The sequence below is a fragment of the Chiroxiphia lanceolata genome, chromosome 26 (assembly GCF_009829145.1).
Source record: "Chiroxiphia lanceolata isolate bChiLan1 chromosome 26, bChiLan1.pri, whole genome shotgun sequence".
Classification (NCBI taxonomy): Eukaryota; Metazoa; Chordata; class Aves; order Passeriformes; family Pipridae; genus Chiroxiphia; species Chiroxiphia lanceolata.
This window is the reverse complement of record NC_045662.1, coordinates 4,628,237-4,654,516: the sequence shown is the minus strand read 5'-3', so window position 1 is coordinate 4,654,516 and position 26,280 is coordinate 4,628,237. Positions and strand designations below refer to the sequence as shown.

Below are 26,280 nucleotides of genomic sequence, written 5' to 3'. Positions count from 1 at the left end.
CTCATTCCTGCTCGGGGGCGGCTTCCCTGGCCACTGCCTCAGGACGTCCCGGGAGGGGACGAGCCACCTCTCCGGCTCCTGGTGACCCTGCTGTCCCCCTGCGCAGGGACCCCCCCGGTTGTGCCCCCTCAGCGGGGTCCGGAGAGATGCCTTTGACGCCCCAGGCCCCCCCTGTATGGAATGTGCAGCACCGGTGCCAAGTGGTGCCCTGGGGGGCTGAGCTCCCACTTCCCCGGGGGGAAAAAATTGGCTTTTCATGGGATTTTCTGTGGGGAAAATCACTGAGGGTCAGGGAAGAGCCGGGGTAGGTGGGCACAGCCTGGGTGAGGGCACGGCCCCCCACCTCCGGCGTCCCAGGGGCTGCAGCTGGGGGTGGGGGGGACCCCCAGCACGCAGGTGATGGGATGTTTTGGGGGTCCCATGTCCCCACAGATGTCTCCTGGCCATATCCCCGGAGTGATGTCCCTGTCCCGTGTGGCACAGAGCAGCCCGGGAGGAGATTTTCCCACTGCCCACCCAAGGGTGGGAGCAACTGGACCCCCACCCCCTACCCACCCCCGCCCGGGGGGAGACCGAGGCACAAGGGACATGGAGACACCCGTCCCTGTCCCATCCCAACCCGCCACCGCAGCCGGGGGTCCCCCACGGCAGGGAAGGGGTTAAGGGCCCCCCACGGGTTGGCTGAACCCCCTGAGGGGCTCCCCAAGGGCTCATTACCGCGGCCTCAGCCCCCCTGCCCGGGGAGGGGGGGATGAATAATTCAGCGCCTGGTAGGAAGACGTGTCCTCCCTCCCTCTCCTTCCTCCTCCTCCTCCTCCTCCTCACCGGCTCTGCCTTCCCCACCTCCCGCCACTCTCATTCCTCGCCGTACCGAGCCCCGGGCGCCACCGAACTCCGCTCGGTACCGGCGGCAGAGACCCCCCGGCTCCGGTGACTCCCGGCCAAGGCCATGGACCCCAAGGAGCGCAAGAAGATCCAGTTCTCCGTGCCGGCCCCCCCCAGCCAGCTGGACCCCCGCGCCGTCGAGATGGTGAGGGGGGAAAGAGGGGTGCGGGGACCCCCGGAGTAACCGGGGGGGATAAGGGGGGGGACACTGGAGAGCCCTGGGGGGCTGGAGTGGGGCGGGGAGGGACGGGGGACAGAGGGGACAGGAGGGAGCGGATGGGACAAGGGGGATTGGAGGGGACAGGAGAGACGGGATGGGACAAGGGGGGGTCGGAGGGGACAGGAGGGGACAAGGTGGGGCTGGGAGAGCAGGACGAGGGGGATTGGAGGGGATAGGACAGGGGACAGAAGGGACAGGAGGCACAGGATGGGACGGGGAGAGCAGGACAAGGGGGATCAGAGGGGACAGAGGGGACGTGAGGGGTATGTTGGGGCAGATGGGATGGGACAAGGGGGAGATGGGAGGGGACAGAGGGGAGGGAGGGGATGGAACCGGGGAGGAGGACAAGGGGGATCGGAGGGGACAGAAGGGACAGGAGGGAGGGGATGGTACCGGCAGAGCAGGACAAGGGGGATCAGAGAGAGCAGGGCACGGGACGGGGGGGACAAAGGGGACGGGACTGGATGGGGGACACAGGATGGAACAAGGAGGGAACTCCAAGGTCCCCGTGGGAGCCGCGGTCCCGCGGAGGGAGAGTTGTAGAGGTGGACAGGGCAGGAACAGGGACAGAGAAGGAACAGGAGGGAAGGGATTCGATGGAGGGGACAGGATGAGGACGGGGACGGGACGGAGGGGACAGGACACGCTGCGGGACAGTGGAGCCACCCCCACTGGTTGTGCCTGATCCAAGGGGACGTTCCCAGTACACGCCGGACCCGGAGCCCTCCCGGAGGGGCCCGGCAGGAGCTGGGGCTCTCGTGGGGCTGGGAGGGACCGGGGACAGCGTGGGGGCCCCGGGCCGGGTGGGTCCGCGTCTCCAATCCCACACACACCCTCACACACGTGCAGACACGTGTCCCCGGGGCGCGGGGCAGGGGACAGGGGACCCGGGGCGTCCCCAGCCCGTGACACCCGGCTGTGCCCCAGATCCGCCGGAGGAGGCCCACGCCGGCCATGCTCTTCCAGCTCTCTGAACACTCCTCCCCAGGTGAGAGAGACACGGGTGGGACACGGGGCAGGGGACGTCTGATCGAGGGACAGGAGGTGGTGGCAGGGGTGGGACACGGTGACCTGCATGTTATGGGATGTCTGGGACAGGACGTGGTGGCAGGGACGGGATGTGGTGTCCCCTGTGGAACGGGATGTCATGGATGGGACATGGTGGCACAGAGGGGACACGGTGGCACGGAGGGGACACGGTGTCCTGCACGTTATGGGATGCCTGGGGCGGGACATGGAGGCAGGGAGGGGATGTGGTGATGGGAGGGATGCGGTGTCCCCTGTGGAATGGGATGTCTGGGATGGGACATGGCGGTGGGGAGGGGACGGGGTGCCACATACGGAATGGAGTGGCAGGGAGGGGACGCTGTGGCAGGATAACCCATGGAGCAGGGGCTCGGGGGTGCCAGCAGCCCCCCTCACACTCACCTCTCTCTCCCTGGCATCGCCAACCCAGAGGACGAGAACCTGCCCTACCAGGTGAGTGGGCACCAGGACCCCCCCTGACACAGCCCCGTCCCCCTGTCCCGTGTCCCCCGGGGGTTATCGGGGCCCAGCCCTGGCGCCTGGTGCTTATCGGCTCCCTCCCGGGACGGGCACACGGTGCCAGCGCTGGGGACGGGAACACAGAACGGGGACACAGAACGGGGACACAGGATGGGGACACAGGACAGGGACACGGAGCCGAGCCAGGCTGTGGGGTTTGGCCACAGTGCAAACGGCCCTGTGACCATCAGGGGGTCCCCAGTGCCGTGTCCCCGTGGAGGGGTCCCCTCTGCGGGGTCCCCAATGCCATGTCCCTACGGCTGGGCCCCAAACCCAGGGTTTCCATGGCAGGGTCCCCACAATGGGGGTCCCCAACACCATGTCCCCATGGGGGTGGGGGGCTGTATCTGCCTTGGGGCCCCATCGTGAGACCCCCCCATCGCAGTACCCACCTGGCTGGGGGGGGTCTGATTCCCTCTGGCCCCTCTGGTGCGGGAGGACACCAGGACCCCCCATCCCAGAGCTGCTCCCCCCACAGCGCTCCTCGGGCGAGGGCTGCCTGCTCAAACCAAAGAGGACCAACCCGTGTGCCTACACCCCACCCTCGCTCAAAGGTACCGCCCGGGGGGACACTGGGGCACTGGGGGGGACACTGGGGCACTGGGGGGAAAAGGGGGGCTGAAGCCCCTCTGGGGGAGAGACCCCAGTGCTCCCAGTGCCCCAGTGCCCGGTGACACCGGCGTGTCCCCAAGCTGTGCAGCGCATCGTGCAGTCCCACCTGGAGGAGAGCGGCCTGGGAGGGGGGGACAGCTCGGACGGGGAGCCCGATGACGGGGAGCACGGCTGCGACCCCGACAGTGGCCTCGAATCTGGTGAGGGGGGCACGGGGACGGGGCTGAGGGAGACTGGGCCATGGGGGGGACGTGGGGATGGGGGTCCCAGAGCCCAGGGGACATGGGGATGGGGGTGCCAGACCCCAGAGGATGCAGGGACAGGGATGCCAGAGCCTGGGGGACATAGGGACAGGGGGACAGGGATTCTGGAGCCCAGGGGATGCGGGGATGTGGGAATGAGGCTGCTGGAACCCACAGGATGTGGGGACACAGAGATGGGGGTGCCAAAGCCCAAGGGACACAGGGACAGGGGGATGGGGTTACCAGAGCCCAGGGGATGTTGGGCTGTGGGGTCGGGGCTTCTGGAGCCCAGGGAACACGGGGACAGGATTTCTGGAGCCCGGGGGGCACGCAGAGATGGGGACAGGGCTGCTGGAGCAGGGACCGGGACCACCGTCCCCTGTAGCCCTCGGGGGCAGGGGAGGTGCCCAGGGGGCGGGGAGGACACAGACTGGCTGCTGCCGGTGCTGCCCATCCCTGCTGCCCGTCCCTGCGTCCCTGCTGCCCACTCACCCGCCGGGCCGTGTCCCTGTCCCCCGCGGGGCCGGGTGACGCCAGTGGGACCCCCGGCCGCGGGCTGACGCGGCACCGGTGGTGCCCCCGGTGCCGGCCGTGCCCCCCCCTGCCCCGGCCTCATCCACCCCCGTCCGGGCAGCCCCGGGGAGCCAGGGCAGAGAGAGGAGCTACTTCCCCGCGGGGCTCAAGGCGCACAAGCGGAAAGGTAACGGGATGGGGACGGAGAGGGGACGGGGATGGAGGAGGGATGGGGTTGGTGGGGGGACAGAGGTGGTGGGAGGATGGGAATGGTGGAGGGATGGGAATGGTGGGAGGACAAAGATGGGAATGGTGAGGGGATGGGGACGGTGGGGGGACAGGGATGGTGGAAGGATGGGGATGATGGGGGGACAGGGATGGAGATGGCAGGAAGATGAGGACAGTGGGAGGGACAGGGATGGCAGAGTGATGGGGATGGCAAGGGGGTGGCAGGAGGACGGGCACGGTGGAGGGATAGGGACGGTGGGGGGCCAGGGGTGGCAGGAGGATGGGGACAGTGAGGTAACAGGGGTGGTGGAGGGGTGGGTGTGGCAGGGGGGGCAAGGAGATGGGGATGGTGGGAGGATTGGGATGGGGATTGTGGGGTCACAGGGACCACGAAGGTCCGTGCCCACCCACCCACCCACCCAACTGCTGCATCCCCTCACCCGGGGGTGCCAGGCGGGCACTGGGACTGGGAGCCCCGTCCCCCCCGTGCTGCAGCGGGGTCACCCCGCATCGGGTGCCACCGGGGCCACCATCCCGGCCACCAGGGCCACCGTCCTGTCCCCCCACAGGCGGGCAGAAGGTTTCCTTCGCCGGCGGCATCGACGAGCGCGAGGAGGACCTGAAGGCGCTGACGGTGTCCGAGATCCCCGAGGACCCCGAGGGCGACGAGGGTGACGAGGAGGAGCCGGGGCAGGAGCAGGACGGTGGCACCGGGGGTACGTGGGGTGTGTGTCCCCCATGCCCCCGGTGTCCCTGACGCTGCCACGCCCCCGCTGACCCCCCCCCATTTGTCCCCAGAGCGGCGACACGTGGGCTTCTCCGAGGTGCCCCCGCGCCCCATCGGCACCGAGCGCCACTCGCCCACCTTCCCGCTGGGCACCAGTTAGCTGGCACCGGGACACTGGGACCCGGCCCCCCCTCGCCAGCAAACACCCCCCAAATCCGGCCCCAGCAGCTTCGCCTGTGCCCCCCCGGCCGCCCCCCTGCCCGCTGCCTGCGCTTCGTCTGCCGTGTGCCGCGCCGTGCCGTGCCATGCCGGGACAAACTGGGCCGTACTGGGCCAAACCGGGCCATGCCGGGCCATGCCAGGCCCCTCCCCACCCCCTCCCCACGGGCCTCGTGCCACCCCCAACCCCGGCTGCCAGGGCAGGGGCTGGGGAGGGACCCCCCGGGTGCTGGAGGGGTCTGGGCCCCCCCAAGCCCCCCCGGGTCCTGCCCCCCCCGGTGCCCCTCGAGCAGAGCCCCCCGCCCGCAATAAACGGCTGTACAGAGGATGGAGAGTGACTGGGGGGCTGGGATGGGGGGGATGATGGGGGGCTCTGACCCATGGGAGGGGTTCCTGGCCACTGTCTAGGGGGGTCCTGACCCCCATGATTTGGGGAGCTCTGACCCTCATGTGGGAGGGCTCCTGACCTCCCTCTTTGGGCTCTTCTGAGCCCTTTGTTTGGGGGGTTCTGAGCTGGTTGGGGGAGTCTTGATCTCCACATTTGGGGCTTTCTGACCCCCTTGTGTTTGGGGGCTCCTGACTCCTGTGTTTGGGGGACTCTGATCCCCATGTGGGGGGCTCCTGATCCCCCTTGGGGGGGTGGTTCTGACCCCTGTTTATAGGGGGTCCTGACCCCTGTGTTTGGGTGGTCTTGACCCCCATACGGGGGTGGTGACAGCTCAGGGGTGTGGGGCAGGGAATGGGGGTGTTCTGGGGGCCGGAGAAGGGGGATATGGGGCAGGACCAAGTGCTCCATGGACATCTCTCTCCCCCTTCAATGTGCAGAATGGTCCTTCCCAGCCCCACTGATCCACCTCCCCTTTGGGAATGGTCTCTCCCAGCCCCATGGATTCCCCCTCCCACAGTGCTGAATGGTCTCTCCCTCTCTCACCCCACAGAACCCCCACCACCACCACTCTCCATAGCGAATGGTCTTTCCTTCACCCCTCGGATCCCCCTCTCACTTTGGGAATGGAATCTCCCAGCCTCACTGACACCCCCCCATGGTGAATGGTCTCTTCCAGCCCCATAGATTCCTCCTCCATGTACAATGGTCTCTCCCAGCCCCACTGAGCCCCCCTGTTATCAATGGTCTCTCCTCGCCCCACTGACCCCCCCATGGTAAATGGTCTCTTCCAGCCCCATAGATTCCCCCTCCATGTACAATGGTCTCTCCCAGCCTCACTGACCCCCCCCAATGATATCAATGGTCTCTCCCAGCCCCAGTGTCCCCCCGGTGTGAATGGTCCCCCCCGCCCCCCCCGCGGCCGGCGATGGTCGGTGCCGCCGTTTCCCTTCCGGGGTCAGAGGTGACGGCGGGGCCGGAAGCGGCTCCCGGCGGGACCGGACCCGGCACCGGGAGGTACCGGAGAGATCGGGGGGGCTTTGGGGGGATCCGAGGGAGTTTTGGGGGGTCTGGGGGCACCTCGGCGGGGTTCAGACACGGCCCTGGCCCCTGTGCGAGGGCCCCGGTGCCGCCGCGGGCCCGGGAGCGCGGCCGCCGGTGGGGACGGGACGGGGCTGTCCCGGGGGAGTCCCGGGGCAGGGACGGGCCCGTTAACCGCTCTGACCACCCCCCACTCCCCTCTCCCGGTTCATCGGCGGGACCGGGAGCCCCGCGAGCGGCTGCGAACCGGGAACGCCGAGGGGGAGGAGGGGGGGTCCCGGTACCGGGGAGGGGCTGTCGGGGGGCACCGGGGCTCGTGGGGGGATCTCGGGGGGCTCCTCGTGGAGCAGAGGGGCTCTGAGGGGCTCGTTGTAGGACAGAGGGGTTCCTTAGGGGGCTAGAGGGGGTTTTGGGGGAGTTAATTGTAGGACAGAGGGGCTTTTGGGGGGGCCTACTGGAGGCTCATTGTAGGGCAGAGGGGCTCTGGGGGGGTCCCACAGGCTCTTGGGGGTCCCAGCCCTGCCCTTCCCTCAATCCCACGGCAAACTCCGACCTCTGGGACACCCCACAGTGATTCCGGCGGGGCTGCGGGATGGAGGGTCCTGGCTGTGATCTCAAACACTTCCCACTGCTCCGGGGGAGCCTTGGAGGAGCCCCCGGGCTCCGTCCCCTCCTGGGGGCACAGGGAAGGCCCCAGGGACCCCCTTTTGCCGGCTCCCGGTGGTGACTCGGGGCGGGGGGGAGCTGCAGAGGGGCTTTTGGGGTGTTCTCGGGCTGCACATCCCGGGAGAGGTGACAGGAGGGGTTGTCACGGGAACAGGGAGGCGAGGGAGGAAGGAGAAGTGGAGTCACGAGATGGGAAGAAAAAAAATCTCCTGACTTGGAGACAGGTCATTAACATGCAAATGGGGCTAATGAGGAGCAGGGAAGGGGGAGGGGGTGACACCGCGAGGAGGGGGTGACAGGGGGCTTCGAGGGGCTGTGGCAGGGACAGGAGGTGCCTGGGAATGGTTTGGTGCCCAGTGCCCTGCTGGCACCATCCTGGTGGTGTTTTGGGGTGGTGGCACTGAGCTGAGGGTGTTTTGGGGTGGTGACACTGGGCTGGGGGTGTTTTGGGGTGGTGACACTGAGCTGGGGGTGTTTTGGGGTGGTGACACCAGGCTGGGGGTGTTTTGGGGTGGTGACACTGGGCTGGGGGTGTTTTGGGGTGGTGGCACTGAGCTGAGGGTGTTTTGGGGTGGTGACACTGAGCTGAGGGTGTTTTGGGGTGGTGGCACTGGGCTGGGTGTGTTTTGGGGTGGTGGCACTGAGCTGAGGGTGTTTTGGGGTGGTGGCACTGGGCTGGGTGTGTTTTGGGGTGGTGGCACTGGGCTGGGGGTGTTTTGGGGTGGTGACACCGGGCTGGGGATGTTTCCCTGCCTGCTGATGCTGGATATTGGATCAGGATCCCAACCCTCCACCTCCCTTCCATGCTCACTTCCCACTGGGATTCCCTGCCCATATGGAATCACCCCTGGTCCCTGCAGCCCCTGTCTCCTCCTGATCCCCAAACCAGGAGGTTTCACCAGCAAAAATCCTCCCTCAGAGTCCAAAAATCCCCTTTTTTTGAGGCAGAGAAGCTCTGAGGGGTCCCTGCAGTGTCCCCCGTGTGTGACTCCTAATGGAGTCATTTAGGCTGGAAGAGCCCTCCAAGGCCACCAAATCCAACCCTTAATTGTCACCACTAACCCACATCCCCACGTGCCGCATCCACAGCTTTTTTTTTTTGTGAACATTCCAGGGATGGGGACCCCCCCATTCCCTGGGCAGCCCCTTCCAGTGCCTGACCGCCCTTTCCATGAAGGAATTCCTCCCTCTGGTCCCATCCCTCATTCCCTGGGAGCAGAGCCCGACCCTCTGCTGACCCCCCCCCCCCCCCCCCAATTCCCGGCTGCGGGAGCGCGCGGGATGCGGAGGATGCTGGAATGCATAATACAGCACCAGGGAGCTCAATAATTCATCTGCCACCCAGGAACAACCGCCTTGCTCCGCTCCCTCTCATCCAGGCCCTGCTCTCAGCCTTCCAAAATTCCTGCCCCACGGTGCTGTGGTGTTCCCTTGGGAATCCATAGTGCCTGGATGGTTTGGGATGGTGTATGGGGGGGGGGGGGTTCCAAAACAAGCTTAAAGCTCCTTGGGAAGGCTGGGATTAATGATGGATGAGCTGCACCAGTGCTGCCGTGTCCCCATATCCCCATGTCCTGTCGTGTCCTCGTGTCCCCACGTCCCACCTTGTCCCATATCCCTTGTCCCCATGTCCTGCCGTGTCCCAACACCCCACCCTGGCCCCTCAGCATCCCAGGATCAGGTCCCCGGAGCCTCCCAGGGTGATTTTAAAGCGCTGTGAAAGTTGGGAGGAGGGGGCTGCCTAAGTGCAAAGTGCTGTAGGAGGGGGGGAGGGGGCGGCGGCGGCCCCGGCGTGAGGTGATTTATTATTTATCCCCCACAGATGTCCTTAACTTTTGTCACTTTGAGCCGGGCCCGGCGCCTGGAGCGGCTGATCCGAAGTGACAGGGCTTCCAGCTCCTTCGGAGAGAGGGACTAGCAGGGCCTTGACAGGAGTCCAGCTTTGTTCCCTTCCCGGCCCTGCTGCTCCCCGGGGATGGGACGCAGGAGCTGCTGGCTCAGGGATCCAAATTAGCCCCAGATCACCCCAAATCAGGCTGTAGTTGGTGCTCCAGTGTCCAGGGGGCTTGGCAGCTTCACCTGCCCCCATGGATTGCCCCTTCCCACAGGCCTGGGCACAGCCCTGTGTTGTTTTTCCCTGGTTGTCGCAGTTGGGGTCTGTCGTGGACAGATCCCAGCAGGCACGGAACTGCCCCAGAGCTCACACCACAAACAGTCCAAGAGGAGGTTCTTTTGGGAGGCAAAACATCCCAGAGCAGGAGGGTTTGGGAGGGAGGGAGGGAGTGGGGGTGACGGGGAGGTGGCACTGACAGATCCCTGCTCCGACCTGTTCTGGCATCCTCGTTCCGTGTTTGTCTCCCGTGCCCGTGTCACACTCCAGCTCCACAGGGCCCTCCTTGTGCTCCTCTGACGGAGAGGAAACATCTCAGTACAATGCTTGGCACAGCTGCAGGAAAACAGGCTCAGAATTCCAGCACCTCGCTCGTGCCGGGACCGCGTGTGCCCGGCACTGCCAGCCCTGGGCTGGGACACGGAGCAGCCCCTTCCCTGCTGCCTCCCTGCTGCTCTGCCTGGCCCAGCTGGGCACCAGACCCACCATCCCACCCCTGGGGGGAGCAGGGTCCTGTCCTGGCTGTGCAGGTTGGGATCTGTGCCCTTGGCTCCCGAGGCTTTGCTTTCCCTGCGCAGGGAAGCGTGAGCTGATCCTGGGGACTGCTCCTGAAACACCCTGAGGCCCCTTTCCCTGCTTCCACAACATCTTTGTGTGGGGTTTGGGGCCCCTTTTGCCTCCTGTCACGGCCTTTCCGTGGAGTTTGCAGCCCCTTTTCCTGCTACCACGGTATCTCCATGAGGTTTGGGGTCCCTTCTCCTTCTGTCACAGCATCTCCATGGGGTTTGCAGCCCCTTTTTCTGCTTCCATGGCATCTCCATGGGGTTTGTGGCCCCTTTTCCTTCTGCCATGGCATCTCTGTGAGGTTTGGGACTCCTTTTTCTGCTGTCACAACATTAAAGCCCCTCCAGTCCCACCCCTTGCCAGGGGCAGGGACACCTTCCACTATCCCGGGTTGCTCCAACCTGGCCTTGGACAATTCCAGGGATGGAGCAGCCACAGCTTCTCTGGGCAACCTGTGCCAGGGCCTCCCCACCCTCACAGGGAGGAATTCCCTCCCAATATCCGATGTTCATGGGATTATTTGCCTCTGGGGGGTGGCAGGAGGGGTGTCTGAGTGTCCCTGGTGTCCCCCCGCAGGTGACGCTGCCGCCGCCGCCGTTCCCGGTGCCGATCCCGGAGGATGAACAAGCCCACGGACCTGCAGCACGACCTGGAACGCAGCCTGCCAGCCATTGCCTCCATCAGCTCCTCCCTCTCCCAGAGCCAGGGCTTCTCCCCCTACTTCTTGTCCCCAGAGAAGAGGAAGGTCATCTCGGATGTGAGGAGGACCTTCTGCCTCTTCGTCACCTTCGACCTGCTCTTCATCTCCCTGCTCTGGATCATCGAGCTCAATGTGAGTTTGGAGGAAACAAAACCCGGGAATCTTTGCCCTGTTTAAGCTCCCTCAGTTGATTGCTCTGTCCCAGCACTCCTGGGACCAATCTTTGTTTGCTCTTCCCGGCGCTGGCTGTTCCTGAGTGTAAACTAAAGTCCAGCTCGTTTCCTGCCCCGGGCTCTGTGGGGGCTGTCCAGGGTCGTTAACACCGGCCCTGTGACGCTGTGTTGTGTTCTAACGAGATCCAGGGCTCCTGGAATCACCAGGTTGAGCCAAATTTCCCTGCTGCTCCCCTGGCCTTAAGCAAAGCTGCTCCCTGGGCTCGCTGCTGTCGCGTTCTCGGAGCAGGGGAGGATCCTCGAGGGGCTTTGATCCCAAAATTCTGCTGCTAATCTCAGCTTTGGAAAGCTGGAGGTGCTGTTCCACCTCCCAGGGGACTGTAACACGAGGGGCTTGGTCCCCTCTGACTGTCACAAACTGCTGCCTTTGCTCCGTGTTGCAACCACCGGGAAAATCCAGTTTATTTACCCCAGTCCCACCGGGCCCAGGTCCCTCCCTGGGCTGTGTTTTGTTTTTATTTTCCCTGGATCAGTCCTGACTGGTTTCAGGCACTCCATGTCCTTCCCTGGAAGAGATGATCTGATAGACCCTGGGCTCTGGCCTTGGTTATCAGCACTGGATCCTGCTCACTTTTACAGCCCTTATCTCTGCCCTTCTTATCACTGTGTGTCTGCACTTAACAGATTGTCCTGGCAGCAGCTCCTCACCCTGCCCTGGGAGCCCCAGGAGACCCCTGCCCTTCATCCCCTTAGGAAAAACCATCTCCCAGCCAGCATTCCAGCGATGCCAGCGGTGTCCAGCACGCCCAGTTTGGACCCCGGCCTCCTGCTCCTGTCCCAGTTCTCCCAGGGGGAGGTGCTGCCTCCAAACCAGCAATTCCAGCCCCGGGGAGATAATCCTGGCTCGGTCACCAGGGTGATGCCGAGCGTGGGTCGTTCAGGTAGCCATTAATGAGTGACTAACTGCTGATATTTGGGCCCCGAGCCGAGATGCTGCATATTTAAAGCTATTAGAGCAGCTTATTTGCCTGGTTATGAAGAGCAACGATTTGGTATCATGACTAATGGCCCTTTTTTTTTTTTTCCCTTTTTGTTATCCCAACGGTTTCCTCGGCTCCGAGATAAGCTGAGCAAATTGCCCCTCGTTAAGAGCAAACTGTAATTCTACAGAGACAAAGAGATGCCTCGGGTCGTTTGTCTGCCTTGTCCACAGCCTGTGTTTGAGCTGAAAACAGCCCCCAAAAGCCAACACCCAGAGCTTTGCCTGGGTCTCATCCCTCCTGGTGTGGGAAGAGGCTCTTGGTGGCAAAGCTGGCACAAGTCCCGTGGCCACAGACCAGCTGGAGGAACAGCCCAGCACTGCTTTGCCCCCTCTCCTTGCCCCCCTCTCCCTGGATTTTAAGCCTTGCCCAGAGGGATCCCTTCCCAGTGGCTCCTCTCCTGCCCTTGGAGGGTGCCAGGACACCTCCTGCCAAGGGCTGGCCCGAGATCCACCACCTCGTTCCTCACAGCCCATCCAAGAGCTCCTCACATCCAGCCCCTCCCAGCCAGCTGGGCCCAGCTCGGACCAACAGCCTGAAGGTGCAGCACTTGTCCCAGTCTCCTCACAAACAGCCTCCCAGCTCCCAGGATTTGTGGTGCCAGGGCTGTCAGACCCGGGATTGTCTCGGGGTGAGGGGGGAATGCTCCTCTCTGAGCCTTTTCCGTGAATCCCGGGGAGTGGTTTTGCCTCTTCCAGGTTCCCTCTGTGCCTGTGGCTGGGCACCCTCCTCTCCTCCCTCTTCCCTTTGCCAGCACGTTTGAACCTGCTGGTTCCCTCCTTCCGTCACGTTTCCTGGAGTGCTGCTGTGAGCTGTGGGAAGCTGTGGCTGGGAAGGAGGGAGAGGGGACCCCTCAGTGCTTGGCAGGAGGAGGATCCTTAAACCCCCCCCCCAGTCCTGGGTGACCCCGAGAGCCCTGGCAGGGAGATGTTCTGATGGCTCAGTGCATTACTGAAGGTGCTGCAGAAGCATTTTCCTGCAGTTTTCCATTTTTTCCACGTCCCCTCCCGTTCCTCTGAAGTCTGTCACTTGGAAGCAGTGGGAGGTGCCCATCCAGGGCCTTCAGGATCTGGTGGTTCTGGCTGTGCTGAGCCAGAGGAGTGGATTTGGGTGTTGGAAATCAGCACACAGAGGTGTTTAATTGTCCCTGCCTGCCCAACCCACGCTCCTCAGTGTGAATCCCAGGGGGAAATGTGCCGTGGGATCCTCCCTGCTCCTGTGCTGGGCAGCATTTGTATTCCAGGTGCCTTCCTTGCCCTGGCCATAACCCCAGGCACTGCTTGACCGGGCTCCTTCTCCCGGGAGTTCCTTATCAGTGCACTCAGCAGCTTCCTGCTTCCCTGTCTCTCCCCTCAGACCAAGGATGGCATCCAGAAGAACCTGAAGGATGAAATCATCGATTACAAGTTCAAGAGCTCTTTCTTTGACATATTTGTGAGTATCTCAGCCTCCTGCAGGGCTCGGGGAGGGGGGACAGGGAGGGTCTGGGGTGTCCCCACAACCCAAGACTCGATTCCCAGCCCGTCACAGCCTTGACTCCGCCTGTCCCTCGGGAGCTGGCGCCTGTCCCTGCCCCCCCAGCAGCTGGCACTGGGGCAGGGGCAGTGACTGGTGTGTCTGGGGGGGTGTTGGTGCAGCTCCTGGCCCTGTTTCGGTTCGTGGTGCTGCTCCTGGGCTACGCCGTCATCCGCCTGCGCCACTGGTGGGTCATCGCGGTAAGAGCCACTTTGGCCTCTCCTGGTTTCATTTTCCCCCTCCCTCTGGGCTTCACGGGGATCTGAGGCGCTTATTTATTTATCTGAGCCACGTCAATTCACCTTCCAGGTCACCACACTGGTCTCCAGTGCCTTCCTGATTGTGAAGGTCATCCTCTCTGAGGTTGGTTTCCCTGTGCTCCCTTCGTGCTTCCTTGATGCCGGTTGTTGGTTTTTTTTTTTTAATCCCATTTGGGTAATTCCCTGTGTTTTCCTCCACACAGCTTCTGACCAAAGGGGCTTTTGGCTACTTGCTTCCCATCGTCTCGTTTGTCATTGCCTGGCTGGAGACCTGGTTCCTGGATTTTAAAGTCCTCACTCAGGAAGCAGAAGAGGAGCGATGTGAGTACCTACCAGCTCCTCCCTGGTAGGGGTTGGATGAAAGCACCAGGCCTGGGGTTGCTGCTGCTTTGGCAGCACCTTTTATCTGACATTTCTGGAGAAGGCATCTCCAGGCTGGCTGGGAGGGGAAGTGCCTGACTCAGTTCTGCTAATGGTGTACGAGTCCCTTCAGGGGAAGAAAATACCAGATTATAAAAAGCATCTTTTAATTGAGGGGAGAAAAATGTGCCAGATTCCCCAGTGTCTGGATCCTCTGCATGGGAGAAAGTGTTTGGAAGCAGTGAGGCAAATGCCAGGCGGAGTGTTGGACTCCATGTCCCTGATCCCTGTGCTTGGATCTGTCTGGAGACCTTTCCAGGGGAATTGCTGCAGTTATGGGGCACGGTGTGAGTTATGGGGTGTGACATTCCACAGCCTGTGGTCTCTGAGGTCACCCTGAGCACAAACTGAGCCTGACCTAATGCTTTCCACGTCACCCTGTAACCCCCAGGGTCCTTCCAGGAAGCGGGTGCTCATCCTGGACTGGAATAGCTGCCCATTCCTGCAGCAGCACAAGGATTTGTCCCTCTTCCAGGCCTCACTGGCTGGGAAGTGGCACTGAACGAGGGGGGCATTTGTCAGGCAGGGCTGGATCAGAAATGCTCTGACTGACTGGAAAGCACCAGAGGATGTTTGGGTCTTGCAAGGAGGCTTTAAGATGAAAAATGATCAAGTGTTTAATGCCTCTATTGGATTAGGCTCAGGTTCCAAATTGCTTCCAGGGGAAGCTCTTATTTAATTAGATGCTTAATCGCCTTTGGATTATTTGACAGGCAGAAGAGCCCATTGATCTCCGGGCAGATAAAACGTCTCAGACAAAAGATGAGGCAACAGGAGCTGCAAAGCTCGTGGGCTGGCTGGTGTCAGTGGGAAAACTCAGGGGAAAATGTGGGAAACGAGTGGCTGGGAGGGTGTTTGGGCAGGGCTGGGACCCCTGGGTGGGGATGCCAGTGTGTAATCCCTGTGCTCCCGTTCCCAGGGTACCTGGCAGCCCAGGCTGCGGCCTCACGGCCCCTGCTCTACCCCCGGGCTCTCTCTGAGGGACAGTTCTACTCCCCCCCCGAGTCCTTCGCAGGTAAGAAGTGCTGTTCTCCTCCCCTGAGCCCTCCCCTCCCTTCCCAGCTCATCCTCACGACATTCCTCACCTCCACCATCCCTTCCCTGAGCCTCCAAGGACTGACATTGCCAAAGAGGGACCCCTCTCCTCACCCTCCACACTGTCCCTGTGCCACCTTTTTGTCGGAGCCACCCTGGGCCCCACGTGCCAGGATGCAGCTCCCTGGGAAACTGGAGCCTTGTGTGGGCTTGAGATTAAATCCTCTGAGCTGTGTGCTTGGAAAAGGCTGCCTGGGGATGAGGGCACGGGGGTGGGTGGGCACAGGCAGGGGAGGAACAGGGCTGGCAGCACATCCCTGCCCTGGGAAACTGCCCTGGGACACCAACTGTGCTGGCACTGGAGCAGGGAGATGTCACCTGGAGCTGTTATCCTGGTGTAGGTGACACCCAGGATGAGCTCAGCCTTCCAGAGCTGTTGTCCCAGTGTAGGTGACACCTGGGATGAGCTCAGCTCTCCAGAGCAGTTGTCCCAGTGTAGGTGGCACCCAGGATGAACTCAGCTCTCCAGAGCTGTTATCCTGGTGTATCTGACACCCAGGATGAGCTCAGCCCTCCAGAGCTGAGCAGGTGTTCAGGGAGACAGGGCTGGAGTCATCCTCACTGACAGCCCTTCCCTTTGGACAGGGATCAGACACTGCCCCCAGGGTTGTACCAGTGGGACCTTCGTTAACTGTGAATTAATTGGATGTTTCCCCTCAGGGTCGGACAATGAGTCGGATGAGGAAGGCACAGGGAGAAAGCCCTTGACAGCTCAGGTAAACTGAGGCAGCACAGCCCGAGGCTGGGACTGTCCCCATCCCTCTCCAGGCTGATGTGGGGCTGTGGGAATCTCCCCAGTCCTGCTGTCCCCCATTCCACACCCTCTGCTCTTGGGATGTGGCTGAGCCCCTCATGGCCACCACAGGAAGGGTCCTCTGAGCCCCCCAGCTTCACCCCACTCCCCCAGGGCTGTGTCTTCTTCCCTGCAGCAACCCACAGGGATGTGTCCTGGCTCTGCTCCTGCCTGTCCTCCTTCCATCCCTGCTTTTTCGGTCGCATTCCAGCACGGGCATCACCTCCCTGTCCCCATGACTTGCGGGGTGGCCCTTCACCTCCCCAAAACCTGGCTGGGCACGGGCTTTGTGGCCTTTTCCAATGGTCCTGCTGCTGTTCAGCCCCCGCTGTGGCTGCTCCAGGAAGGAAGCTGCACATCCCAGAGCCCTTTGCCTGCTGGAAGCCCTCACGCTGAGGCAGGAGCCGCAGCTGGTGTGTGGATCCAAGCCAGGGCGGGGAGCGTGACTTGGAGCTCCAAAATGAGGCCTCTGTGACCCAAATTAAGAGATTTCTGATCCCCTTTTCCCTGTGCCAGCCTGGAGAGTCGGGGGTGGGGGGGGGAAGCAGCCTTACACACCCCCCTCAGGCCTCCTGCACGCCCAGCTAATGAAACCCTTCCCTGCTTTCCCAGGAAAAGGAGTATGTCCGACAAGGCAAGGAGGCCATGGAGGTCGTGGACCAAATCCTCGCCCAGGAGGAGAACTGGAAGTTCGAGAAAAACAATGCAAGTGTGGTGTGTCCCCCCCCTCCCAGAGCTGGCAGAGGGCATGGATGGCTTAGCAAAAACCGGGACAAACGAGGCTTTGGAAGCCTCCTTGCGCCATGAAAAATTAACAAGCGTTACAATTACCTGATTGAATTAGGAATCTCTTCCAGTTCAGTTAAATGCAAAATCTCCTCTTATTTAATTAGACGTTTAATTGCCTTGCAGTTTGACGGGAGCAGGAGCCCAGCCCTCCTCCCTCTGGCCAGTGGTGGGTGGGCAGGGTTGGAGGGCTCACCTTTGGGGTGAGCACTGGAATGCTGCTCCCATGGCTCCAGCTCAGCTCTTACTCCATGGAAGGGTACCTTGGAGCTTGCTGGGTGGACCCAAACTGGGGTCTTGGCCCACGTGGCAGCAGGAAGTGTGGGGTACAAACTGCTCTTCCCACCCCCAAATCCACTGGTGTCTCCCCTTCCCCAGCACAGGGACCTGGAGTGTAAATCTGAGATGTGTCTTTGCCCACCCCAGAATTTTCTGGGGTACCCAGAGCTCTGAAGGGTGGGGAGAAAGGAGAGGTGTCTCTGCCCCCCAAACCCAACCAGGGTTTCTTTTTTCCGAGGTGGAAACACGACTGGGGAGGTGCGAGCCCTGCAAAGTGCTGTCTCATCTGGTGTTTCAAATTCCCCTGTCAAGTGATCCTTTGTCTGATGCCAAACTAGCTGGGCAGATTGTTTTCTTTTTCCAAAGGGGGATGGATTTAAATAGACTAATCAGAGTTTAACACAGGGCTAACGATGAAAGGTTTTCCTGTGCCCATGCCCAGCCCCTCGGGGGGGGCTCAGCTCCGGCATTGGTGGCACCAGCAGCGCTGGCACCGACCCCCCTCTCCTGCCCCGGTGCTGCAAAGAGAATTTGACCTTGATGTGGGGTTTGCAGGCTGGCACGGGGCGGATTCTTTTTCTGTCTCACCCCTGCTGCCTCTCTGGATGTTGTTTTGTTGATGGAAGTTTGGGCACGGGCAGCTGAAACGTGCTCGGGGCGGTTTCTGTGCCCGCTGTGGGGGTCAGGGGGACATTGGAGGGGAGAAGGGGATCCCTCGGGGTGGGAGGAACCTCAGGGTTTTGCCTGGCTTCACCCCAGGAGCAATAGGAGCAATTCCTTTTGCTTACACAAATACAACTCTCTTATCTCTTGCACAGGACTTTGGTGATGTTGTTTACACTTTTGAAATCCCCTTCCACGGCAAGACCTTTATTTTAAAGGTAAGAACCTCCCTGGATCGATTCCTCAGCCAGTCTGGCACAGGCAAAGGGCCACAGCTCAGCTTTCAGGACAGGTCAGGGCTGCAGAACACGCTCCCTGTGCTTAAGACAGATGAACTGCACTGGGGAATCTCTCCAGGAAAACCCCTTGGCCGGCAGACAAACTCCCCAGCAAACATCCCGGGCCCCAGACTCTGCCGGGAGAACTGGGAGCAGGTGACTGCAAGACTCGCTTCCAACCCCAGCATCTCGGGCTAATCTGACCAAGGAGGCTAATTGGAACTAATTGCCAGCAAGACCAGGGCTGAGCAGGCGTCTGCTGCTGCCTGGCACCGGGAAGAGCCGCTCGGAAGTGCCTTGCTCCATGCCCTCTCCCAAGCTGGAGAGCCTTGGCTGGGAACCACGCTCTAATGAAGCGGCGGCGCTGCCGTGGCTTCTCTTTGTTCCAGTGCATATGTTGCCTCGCTGGCAGGAGCTGCCAGTGGAGCAGCTCTTGTGTGTGTTCACCAGGAAAAGCTGGATGGTCCCACTTTTACTGCCTTAACCGTTTGCCTCCAAAGATCCCCGGTCCCGTGGGGATGTGCGAGGGGAGGGAATGGATGGTGGGTGTGGTGGAGCTTGGAATGGCTTGGAGAGTCTAAAATGTGGCTTCCCGAAGCAGTGGTGCACGGGGAGCTGCTGGGAATTGGGGTGGGAGAGGAGACAAACAGACAGATCCTTGCCCTCACACCAGCACAGAGCTCGGTGCTCCCAAACTCTGTGGGTTTGTGCCCCCCAGTCCCCTGGGAGCACTGGGACAGGGGTGACGCCCATGGCTTTGGCTGTATGCAAGCCAGGCCACTCTCCAATATGATCCCCCTTGTCCTTTGTGTCCTACCCTGTGTTCCTTAAAAATAATCTTCCCCAAGGGGAGCAGAGGGCCTGGCTGACTGCTCTGGCTGTGTCCTCAGGCTTTCCTGCAGTGCTCTCCCGAGCTGGTTTACCAGGAGGTGATTCTCCAGCCGGAGAAGATGATCCTGTGGAACAGAACAGTGGCAGCGTGCCAGGTGAGCGTGCTGGACAAAGATGGCTTAATCACAGGAGCTCCTTGGAGCGGAGAGCTGGAGCTTCCCAGCCCAGCACAGGCTGCTGGCAGTGCCCAGGCCGTGCTGGAGCCGAGCTGGGTCCCAGTCGCTGAGGCGTTAAATCTCCGCCGCTCATCCCAGCGCCGCGCGGCAGCCGCTGCCTGAGCCCGGCCAAGAGCCTGTGAGGTGGGCAGGGAGAGGGGCCAAGGCTGAGCTGAGCCTGCCTGTGCTCGCTGGAGCGTCTGGGCATTGTGCTGGGGAGCTGGAGGTGACACCTGTGCCCCCCAAAAAACTCGGGAGACAAACCCGTCACACACCAGCAGCGAACTCGCCCCCCTCTGCTGCCAGAGACCCTGTGGGTGCTCTGATCCCAGTGCTGGTTTGGGGGAGGGTCTGTATCCCCCAGCTCTTGGCACTTGGAGGCACAGCCTGAGCGAATCTCTCTTGTTTTTATTTATCCCCTCCCCAGATCTTGCAGCGGATCGAGGACAACACGATTGTCTCGTACGACGTGGCGGCCGGAGCTGCCGGAGGGGTGGTTTCCCCAAGGTCAGTTCATCCCACTCTGTTCATGCTGAGCCCCCAAAACACCCCCCAAACCACGGGGCGAGCCCTCTGGGGGCACTGGGAATGCTTTGGGCTGGCTGGGAGCTCCGGTGTCAAAGCTGTGTGACCCTCCCAAGGGCGAGCAGCCCCTGAAATTCTCCTCCAGACATTCCTGGCAGGATTCTCAGAGCTCCAAACCTCAGGCGGCCGCTCGGTCGGGCTCCCACATATCAGTGCTGGCTGTGCTTTGTCCCTGTGTTGACACAGCCCTGCCACAGCCTTTCCCAGTAGTCAGGGGAGCGGGATCTGCTCCCTCCACATGCCATGTGTGTGTTCTGAGCAGGCAGTGCCCTTTCTTTGCTCAGGGATTTCGTGAACGTGCGTCGGATCGAGAGGAGAAGGGACAGGTACGTTTCCTCAGGGATATCGACCACGCACAGCCTGAAGCCTCCTCTCTCCAAGTACGTCAGGTAAGAGCCAGGGGCTCTTTTTCTCAGCTGGGATCACTCACTTCAAACGAAGCTTTAGGGCAAAGAGCCACTTAGCTGCAAACCCTGCTGCCTTTCCTGGCAGGGCTTGCAGGAAGCCGAGCTATTTGTGGAGCCAAACCTCGCTTCCCTTGCTCGTCTCCCTTTGTTCAAGAAACTCTCTGTGCTGTCAGTGCTGCTGGGGCGTTTCCCAGCTCAGGGGAGTGGAGGTGCCCAACCAGCAGCAGCACCAGCCCCGTCCCAGTCCACATCCTGTTTGTGCAGCAGGAATTTCAGAGGGGCAGTAAGCACCTGGATGTACTCCCAGCCTCTCACATGCCTTGTGCTCCTCGTAAGCCAAGTTTAAGACACGGAGAGAAGGTCCCGTGGGTGAAAGAAGGATGGAGCAGCTCCCAAAATCTCAGCAGGGCTTTGGCCTCTGCTGTTCAGAAGAGCCAGGCTGGTGCTGGGTCCTGGCAGGGTCGGGCTCAGCAGACAAGGACTCCTTGTTCCTGCCAGGGCCCAGCTGTGCCGCCGCGCTCCCACATCGTTTTTCCCTATAATCTGGTTAAAGTAATTGCCATTTTATCTCAGAGCTGCCTCACTCCATTTAAGAGCAGGGGACTTCGAGGCCTGGAAAAATCCTTGAACAAATATACCCAGCAAAAACAGTGTGTTCTGGGGAGGGAAGGGAAACCTGTGTCTGGGCTGGGTGTGCAGAGCTCCCATCTCGGGGATGGATCAGATGGTGCTGGCAAGGATCTGGGGGCTGGAGTGATGGGATCCTTGTCCTGAGCCTGTCCTGAGCACACAGGGCTTCCCTGGGACCTCTTGGTTGTGCCTGGCTGGGAAACCTTCCCGTGGGGAAGAGCTGGCACCGTCCAGAGGCAGAGCTGCTGCTCTGGCACCACTGCTGCCAAGGCACCTGTGGGAAGCCTGCCCTGCCGTGCTGGCTCGTGCACCTGGAGCCAAGGAACACCTTCCCAGGCTCTCCACATCTGCTCCTGCCCCACCAGGCCCCAGCCCTGGCTGCTGGGCAGGATCCACACGGAGCATCCCGGGGTGGTGTGGGATTCCAGCCAGCCCTGGCTCTGGCTGATCCTCTTGGCTCTGCTCCACAGGGGTGAGAATGGACCCGGAGGATTCATCGTCCTCAAGTGTCCCAGCAACCCCAGGGTCTGCACCTTCATCTGGATTCTCAATACGGATCTGAAGGTAAAGCCGGTTCCTGGTCCCCAGCGCAGCTCTCCTGGGAGCTCTGGCATCCCAGGGCCCTGCTCCTGGATCCCAGCAGCCATAGGAGTGTTTCCTTATCAAACACTGCCCTGAAGGGACTCAGGTGGAGGTTGAACTATCCCAAAATCCCCCTCATTGCCCCAGTGGGGAGATGGGGAAGCTCTTCCTTACCTGAGAGATTTGATTTAGGGGTTTCACCTCTGAGTGCAGGACTCGGGGAAGGGAAGGGAGGTTTTTATCCAGTTTGGGAACAAAAAACTGTTGTCCATGGGAGTTGTGCATGGCTGCTCCCAGGAACACTCCGAAGGGGCAATTCCCAGCTCCAACACCCCTGGTACAACCATGACCACTCCCGGGGGATCGAGGTTTCCCAGGTCCAGAGCTCTTTGTGGAGGTGTTGCCGGTGGCCTTGCCGGTGTCCCAGACAAAAGGGTGGCCCGGGAGAGCCCAGGATGGGGCGGGAGTGGGAGCAGGAGCAGAGCCGGGCCCGTTCCTGCCCCCGCGGAAGGTTGACGTGGTAACGGCGCTGCCGCAGCGGCACAAAGGCTCCATTCATCGCTGTGCTGCAGCAGCCCCAGCCCTCCCCTCCCTCCCCTCCCACGGCCCTCTCCCCTCCCCTCCCCCAGAGGCTCCTGCCTGCCTTGCCAAAGGCTTTGGGAAGGCTTTGGGAAGTGCTCTGGAGCAGGGCAGTGCCCTCCCGCCCCGTTGTGCCAGGGATGTGTTTTCTCCTTCATGGATCTGGCTCCGATGCCTGTAAGGGGTTTGAGGGGGGTAAACAAACCCCTGTGACGGGGCTGGGAAAGAGAAGAGGTTCCTTGTGCTTCCCGGGCCAGAGCCGCCTCCGCGGTGGGAGGAATTCCGGAGCGGCCGAGCTATAAATAACCCCCAACTGCTCCCAGCGCCTTCCCGAGGGGCTCTGCCAGTGCCCAGACCCCCTCTGGAGCTGCTCGCTGCTTCCTTTGGCCCTGGAGGGGTATTTATAGCCCGTGGCTCATCCCTTCCTGCTCCGGGAGGGGGAAGTATTCCAGGATTCCGCACGTGTGTGTGTTTGGGTCCGTGTGGGGAGGTGACTGAAATGGCCCCTGGAACAGCAGCCTCGCACTCTCCTGCCCTTTTATCGGAGAGGAAACCCTCTCCAGGGAAAAATCTGTGCTGGAACCCCCCAATCTGAGGGCAGGGGGGTGTCCTGTGCCCGCTCATGAGAGGCCTGACCCCTACTCATCCCTCCCTGCTCGGGACCCCCAGAGCAGCTCCCGGCCCTGCCTGGGCTCCCTCCCCCTGCAGGGACTGGGATTATTATTTTTTCCTGGATCTCCCATCACGGAGCCGAGGCTGAGGCGGGTGGGGGTGAGTCGTGCAGGGCTTTTTTAGGGAAATCAAACCACGTTGCAGATCCTCCCCCGGATCGGAGCTCTGCGAGAGCCGCAGCTCCGCGCTGTGGTGCTCCTGGAGCATCCCTGGAGCATCCCTGGAGCCCCCATCCCAAACCTCACAGAGGGCTCCTGCAACCCTGGAGCCCCTCCGGAGCCCCCAGCCCCAAACCTTGCTCGTGGCTCTGTGTCCCTGTCCCTGGAACCTCTTGGGATGGGGTGGGATGGGGGCAGACCCCAGCCCCAAATCCTGCTCGTGCCTTCACGTCTCTGGAACTTCTTGGAATGAAACAGGAGCAGCCCCCCAGCCCAAAACCCTCACTTGTGTCCCTGGAACACCCCTTGGGGTGGGAAGGGGACCAGCCCCCAGCCCCAAACCTCACCCATGGCTCCTGCATCCCGGGAACTCCCCGGGGTGGGGTGGGGGCAGCTCCCATTCCCAAACTTGTGCTCGTGATTCTGTGTCCCTGGAAGGCCCTGGGGTGGGATGGGGCTGGCTCCCAGCCCCTGTGCCAGCCCTGTTGTGTCCCTGCAGGGTCGGCTGCCGCGGTACCTGATCCACCAGAGCCTGGCTGCCACCATGTTCGAGTTCGCCTTCCACCTGCGCCAGCGCATGGCCGAGCTCTGCTCCAAGCCCTGAGGACATTCCACGGCCCTCTCTGCTCTGGAAGGGGGAGACAGGACCCTACACCCCTCCCCAGGGAGAGGACCCCCTGCTGCCAGCACTGGGATGACCCCGGGCAGGGGGCTCAGCTCCTCCTGCCCCCTCGTTGGGGCCCTGGAACCACTGACTGTTACGTGCCAAACCCCTGCCCTGCCCTTCTCTGGGGCTGGGCTGACCCCCCCTGCCCCACACAGGGCAGGTGTGACCCCCCCCCTGCCCCACACAGGGGGTGGGGGCTCAGCTGTGACCCCCAAATTCCTGTCCTTGCACCCCAATTCCGTGAGGAAGAGGGGACAGGGGTGGAGGCTGTGGCGAGGTGAGGGTACAGCCGAGCCCTGTACCAGCTCTGACGTCGGGGTTTAGGCACAGCCTGTGCCCCCCCACACCCCCTGTGCCCCCCGGGGCTGTGCCCCCCACCCTGGGGCACGGCTGGGACTGCACAAACCCCCTCCATGGGGCCGGCCGAGCCCCTCCCCATTCCCGATCCCGCAGCTCCCGGCGCGGGATTTGCCTTAAGCAGAGACTTTGATCCTTTTTGGGGGGGTGGGGGGGGGTTGGGGGTTGGGGGGGGCGCGGGGGCGACTGCGGTTTCTCTACCTGTGAGCTCCGTGTGCTGCTCTAAAAACAGCAGCAGCAGCAGCGCGGGGCCCCCCCCGCACGCGGGGGCTGCACGAAGGGAGGGGGGGGCACTCAGAGCAACCCCCCCCCCAGGGCTCTCTGCACACCCCCCCCCTTCCCCATGGCCTGGGGATCTGCCCCCGACCCCCCCCAAATCTGTGAGGGGGGAATTAAAGCCTTGCACTGTTTGCAGCTCCTCGTGCCCTTTGTCACCTGTGGGGATCAAAGCCCAGGAATGGGGTCACCCCAAAGCCCCCCCCCCGGCCCCTGGGCACAAAGGGTGGGGTCTCCAGGCTCCTTTGGCTGCTGGCCGTGGGTGGTGGCAGTGGCTGTGGGTGTCCCAGCTCCTGGGTGTCACTGTCCCCCACCCCATGGTGGCACTGGCAGCTCCGTGGACGAGGAGCCTCCACGTCTGCACCGGGTGCCCCCCGTGCCCCCCAACCCTCGGTGCTTCCCTGGGGTGGGACCCCCACGGCTGGGGGGTGTCTGGGAGGGGGCTGGAGCCCCATGTCCCCCCCTTGTCACCAGCCCCATGCCTGTGAGCCCTGGGCTGCTGGCACCCGGCGGGCACCCATCTGTTGGCCCTATAAACAGCCTGGGGGAGGCCCTATAAACAACCTGTTTGGGGGGCCCTGCAACCAGAACCCCCCCTTGTCCTGAGGGAGGGGCCCCGATGTCCCTCTGGTGGCACAGGGTGGCAGTGGCACCTCATTGGCAGTGGCACCCCCCGTGTTCATCGACCCACTCCGGGGTCCCGGGGGCAGGGAAAGGCTGGACGTGCCCTGGGCGGGGGCCAGGGGGAGTCCTACCGGTGCCATCACGTTGCTGGCAGTGGGGGGGGTACACGCCCGTGGGTGGCACACGCAGGGGTGACACGTGTCAGCAGTGCCACCCCCCCAAAACCCCCTCCTTGGCACCGTCCCGTGCCCGCCGTGCCAGAGACACGTCCCAAAATAGCCCGAGCGGGGCCATAAAAGCGGGGCGGGCGCGGGGGGGGGGGGCACTGGCACCATGGTGGGCCCCGGCGTGGTGGGGGGCTGCGGCGGGGGGCTCTCAGCCCGCCTGGGCTGCTCCGTCAGCGAGCGGGACGTGGGCAGGGGAGAGACCTTCAGCGCCGAGTGGCTGGACCTGGAGCTCAGCACCCGGCCCGAGGAGCGGTGAGGGGCACGGCCAGGGGGGTACAGGGGGACACGGGGGTGCTGGGGGCGAGGGACACCAAGGGACAGGGGGGTTTTCGTGGGGTGTTGGGGTTGTGGGGGGCTCCAAGGGTCCCGGAATGTGGGGTTTCTGTGGTGTCCTGGGGTTGTGGGGGGGTCCAAACGTCCCAAACTAAGGGTTCCATGGGGTCTTGGGGTTGTGGGCGGCTCCAGGGGTCGTGATGGGGGGCTTTGGGGGTTCCACGGGGCCCCAAAATATGGGGTTTCCGGGGGGTCTGGGGACTGTGGGGGGCTCCATGGGGTTCCACAGGGTCTTGGGGTTGTGGGCGGCTCCAGGGGTCCTGATGGGGCTTTGAGGGGCTCCAAGGGTCTCAAACTGTGGGGTTTCTACGGGTTCTTGGAGCTGTGGGAGACTCCAGGCGTCCCAAAGTGGGATGTTTCCATAGGGTTTGGGGGCTATAGGGGGCTCCAAGGACCCTGATGGGGCCATGCAGGACATGGGGGTATCCTGGGGTCACTGTGGGATGGGGTGGGAGAAGGGGGTCTCCAGGGGTCCTGGTGGGATGGGGTGGGACATGGGGGTCTCTGAGTGTCCCCACGGGATGGGATGGGACACAGGAGTCTCCAGGGGCTCCCATGAGGTGGTGCAGGACATGGTGAGGGTCTCCCAGTGGGATGGGGTAACCCCTAACAGGCAAAAGCAGGACAGGGGGGTCCCCGTGGGGCTCTGGGGTCCCTGTGCTCACCCTCACAAACGCCCCGTGCCCAGGTGGTGCCGGCGGGAGGTGGACACGGCGCGCCGGGAGTCGCTGGAGCAGCGCGGGGCCGTGCGGGTCCTGCAGCAGCGCTCGCCCTGGGGGCTGCTCCGGGTGGGGGTCCTGGGGCAACCCCTGACCCAGCACCTCCTGCCCTACTCCCGCACCTTCCCCGTGCCCCTCTTCGCCCCCCCAGACCTCCGCGGAGCCAAGGGGGGACTCCCCCGGACCCTCTCCCGCTCCCTCTCCCACGAGGCCCAGCGGGGCTGAGCGGGGACGGGGGACGGGGGGTGGGGTCGGGGTTGGGGGGGCACGAGGCTGATTTTGGGGGGCTGGGGGGACCCAGAGACCTGGGTCTGCTCAGCCACCCCGAAGAGGCAGCGCAGGAGGGAGGGGGCAGGTGGGGGTGGGCTCCCCTGCGCCTGGGAGCCCACCCCGCTGAGGGCGCGGTGGGGGCCGGTCGGGACGGGGTCCCTGCGGGTCGGGGGCCTCCCGCGCTTCGGG

General features: G+C 62.8%; 3 protein-coding genes across 4 annotated transcripts; all 3 read left to right on the top strand.

Annotated features, from left to right (window-relative positions):
* The first annotated feature begins 583 nt into the window (after positions 1–583).
* PPP1R1B (protein phosphatase 1 regulatory inhibitor subunit 1B) lies at positions 584–5,519 on the top strand. Its single transcript, XM_032711259.1, has 8 exons — positions 584–1,030; positions 2,033–2,093; positions 2,562–2,584; positions 3,129–3,204; positions 3,343–3,462; positions 4,139–4,204; positions 4,815–4,961; positions 5,044–5,519. Exons 1-8 carry the CDS (start codon positions 950–952, stop codon positions 5,130–5,132), a joined length of 663 nt encoding a protein of 220 aa, XP_032567150.1. The 5' UTR covers positions 584–949; the 3' UTR covers positions 5,133–5,519.
* A 999-nt stretch (positions 5,520–6,518) lies between these two features.
* Positions 6,519–24,056, top strand: STARD3 (StAR related lipid transfer domain containing 3). 2 transcript variants are annotated; one of them, XM_032711079.1, is made up of 15 exons: positions 6,519–6,593; positions 10,534–10,789; positions 13,227–13,304; positions 13,508–13,585; positions 13,695–13,748; positions 13,849–13,966; positions 14,985–15,080; positions 15,821–15,876; positions 16,566–16,658; positions 17,837–17,899; positions 18,850–18,945; positions 19,433–19,512; positions 19,875–19,979; positions 21,098–21,191; positions 23,118–24,056. In XM_032711079.1, the coding sequence occupies exons 2-15, from the start codon at positions 10,577–10,579 to the stop codon at positions 23,220–23,222; spliced, it is 1,329 nt and encodes a 442-aa protein (XP_032566970.1). In that variant the 5' UTR covers positions 6,519–6,593; positions 10,534–10,576; the 3' UTR covers positions 23,223–24,056. The 2 variants fall into 2 exon arrangements, with proteins under 2 accessions (XP_032566970.1, XP_032566971.1); XM_032711080.1 differs by lacking the exon at positions 6,519–6,593 and adding an exon at positions 7,436–7,507.
* An 819-nt stretch (positions 24,057–24,875) lies between these two features.
* TCAP (titin-cap) lies at positions 24,876–26,064 on the top strand. The gene is made up of 2 exons (XM_032711086.1): positions 24,876–25,021; positions 25,791–26,064. The coding sequence occupies exons 1-2, from the start codon at positions 24,876–24,878 to the stop codon at positions 26,044–26,046; spliced, it is 402 nt and encodes a 133-aa protein (XP_032566977.1). The 3' UTR covers positions 26,047–26,064.
* Positions 26,065–26,280: the final 216 nt, after the last annotated feature.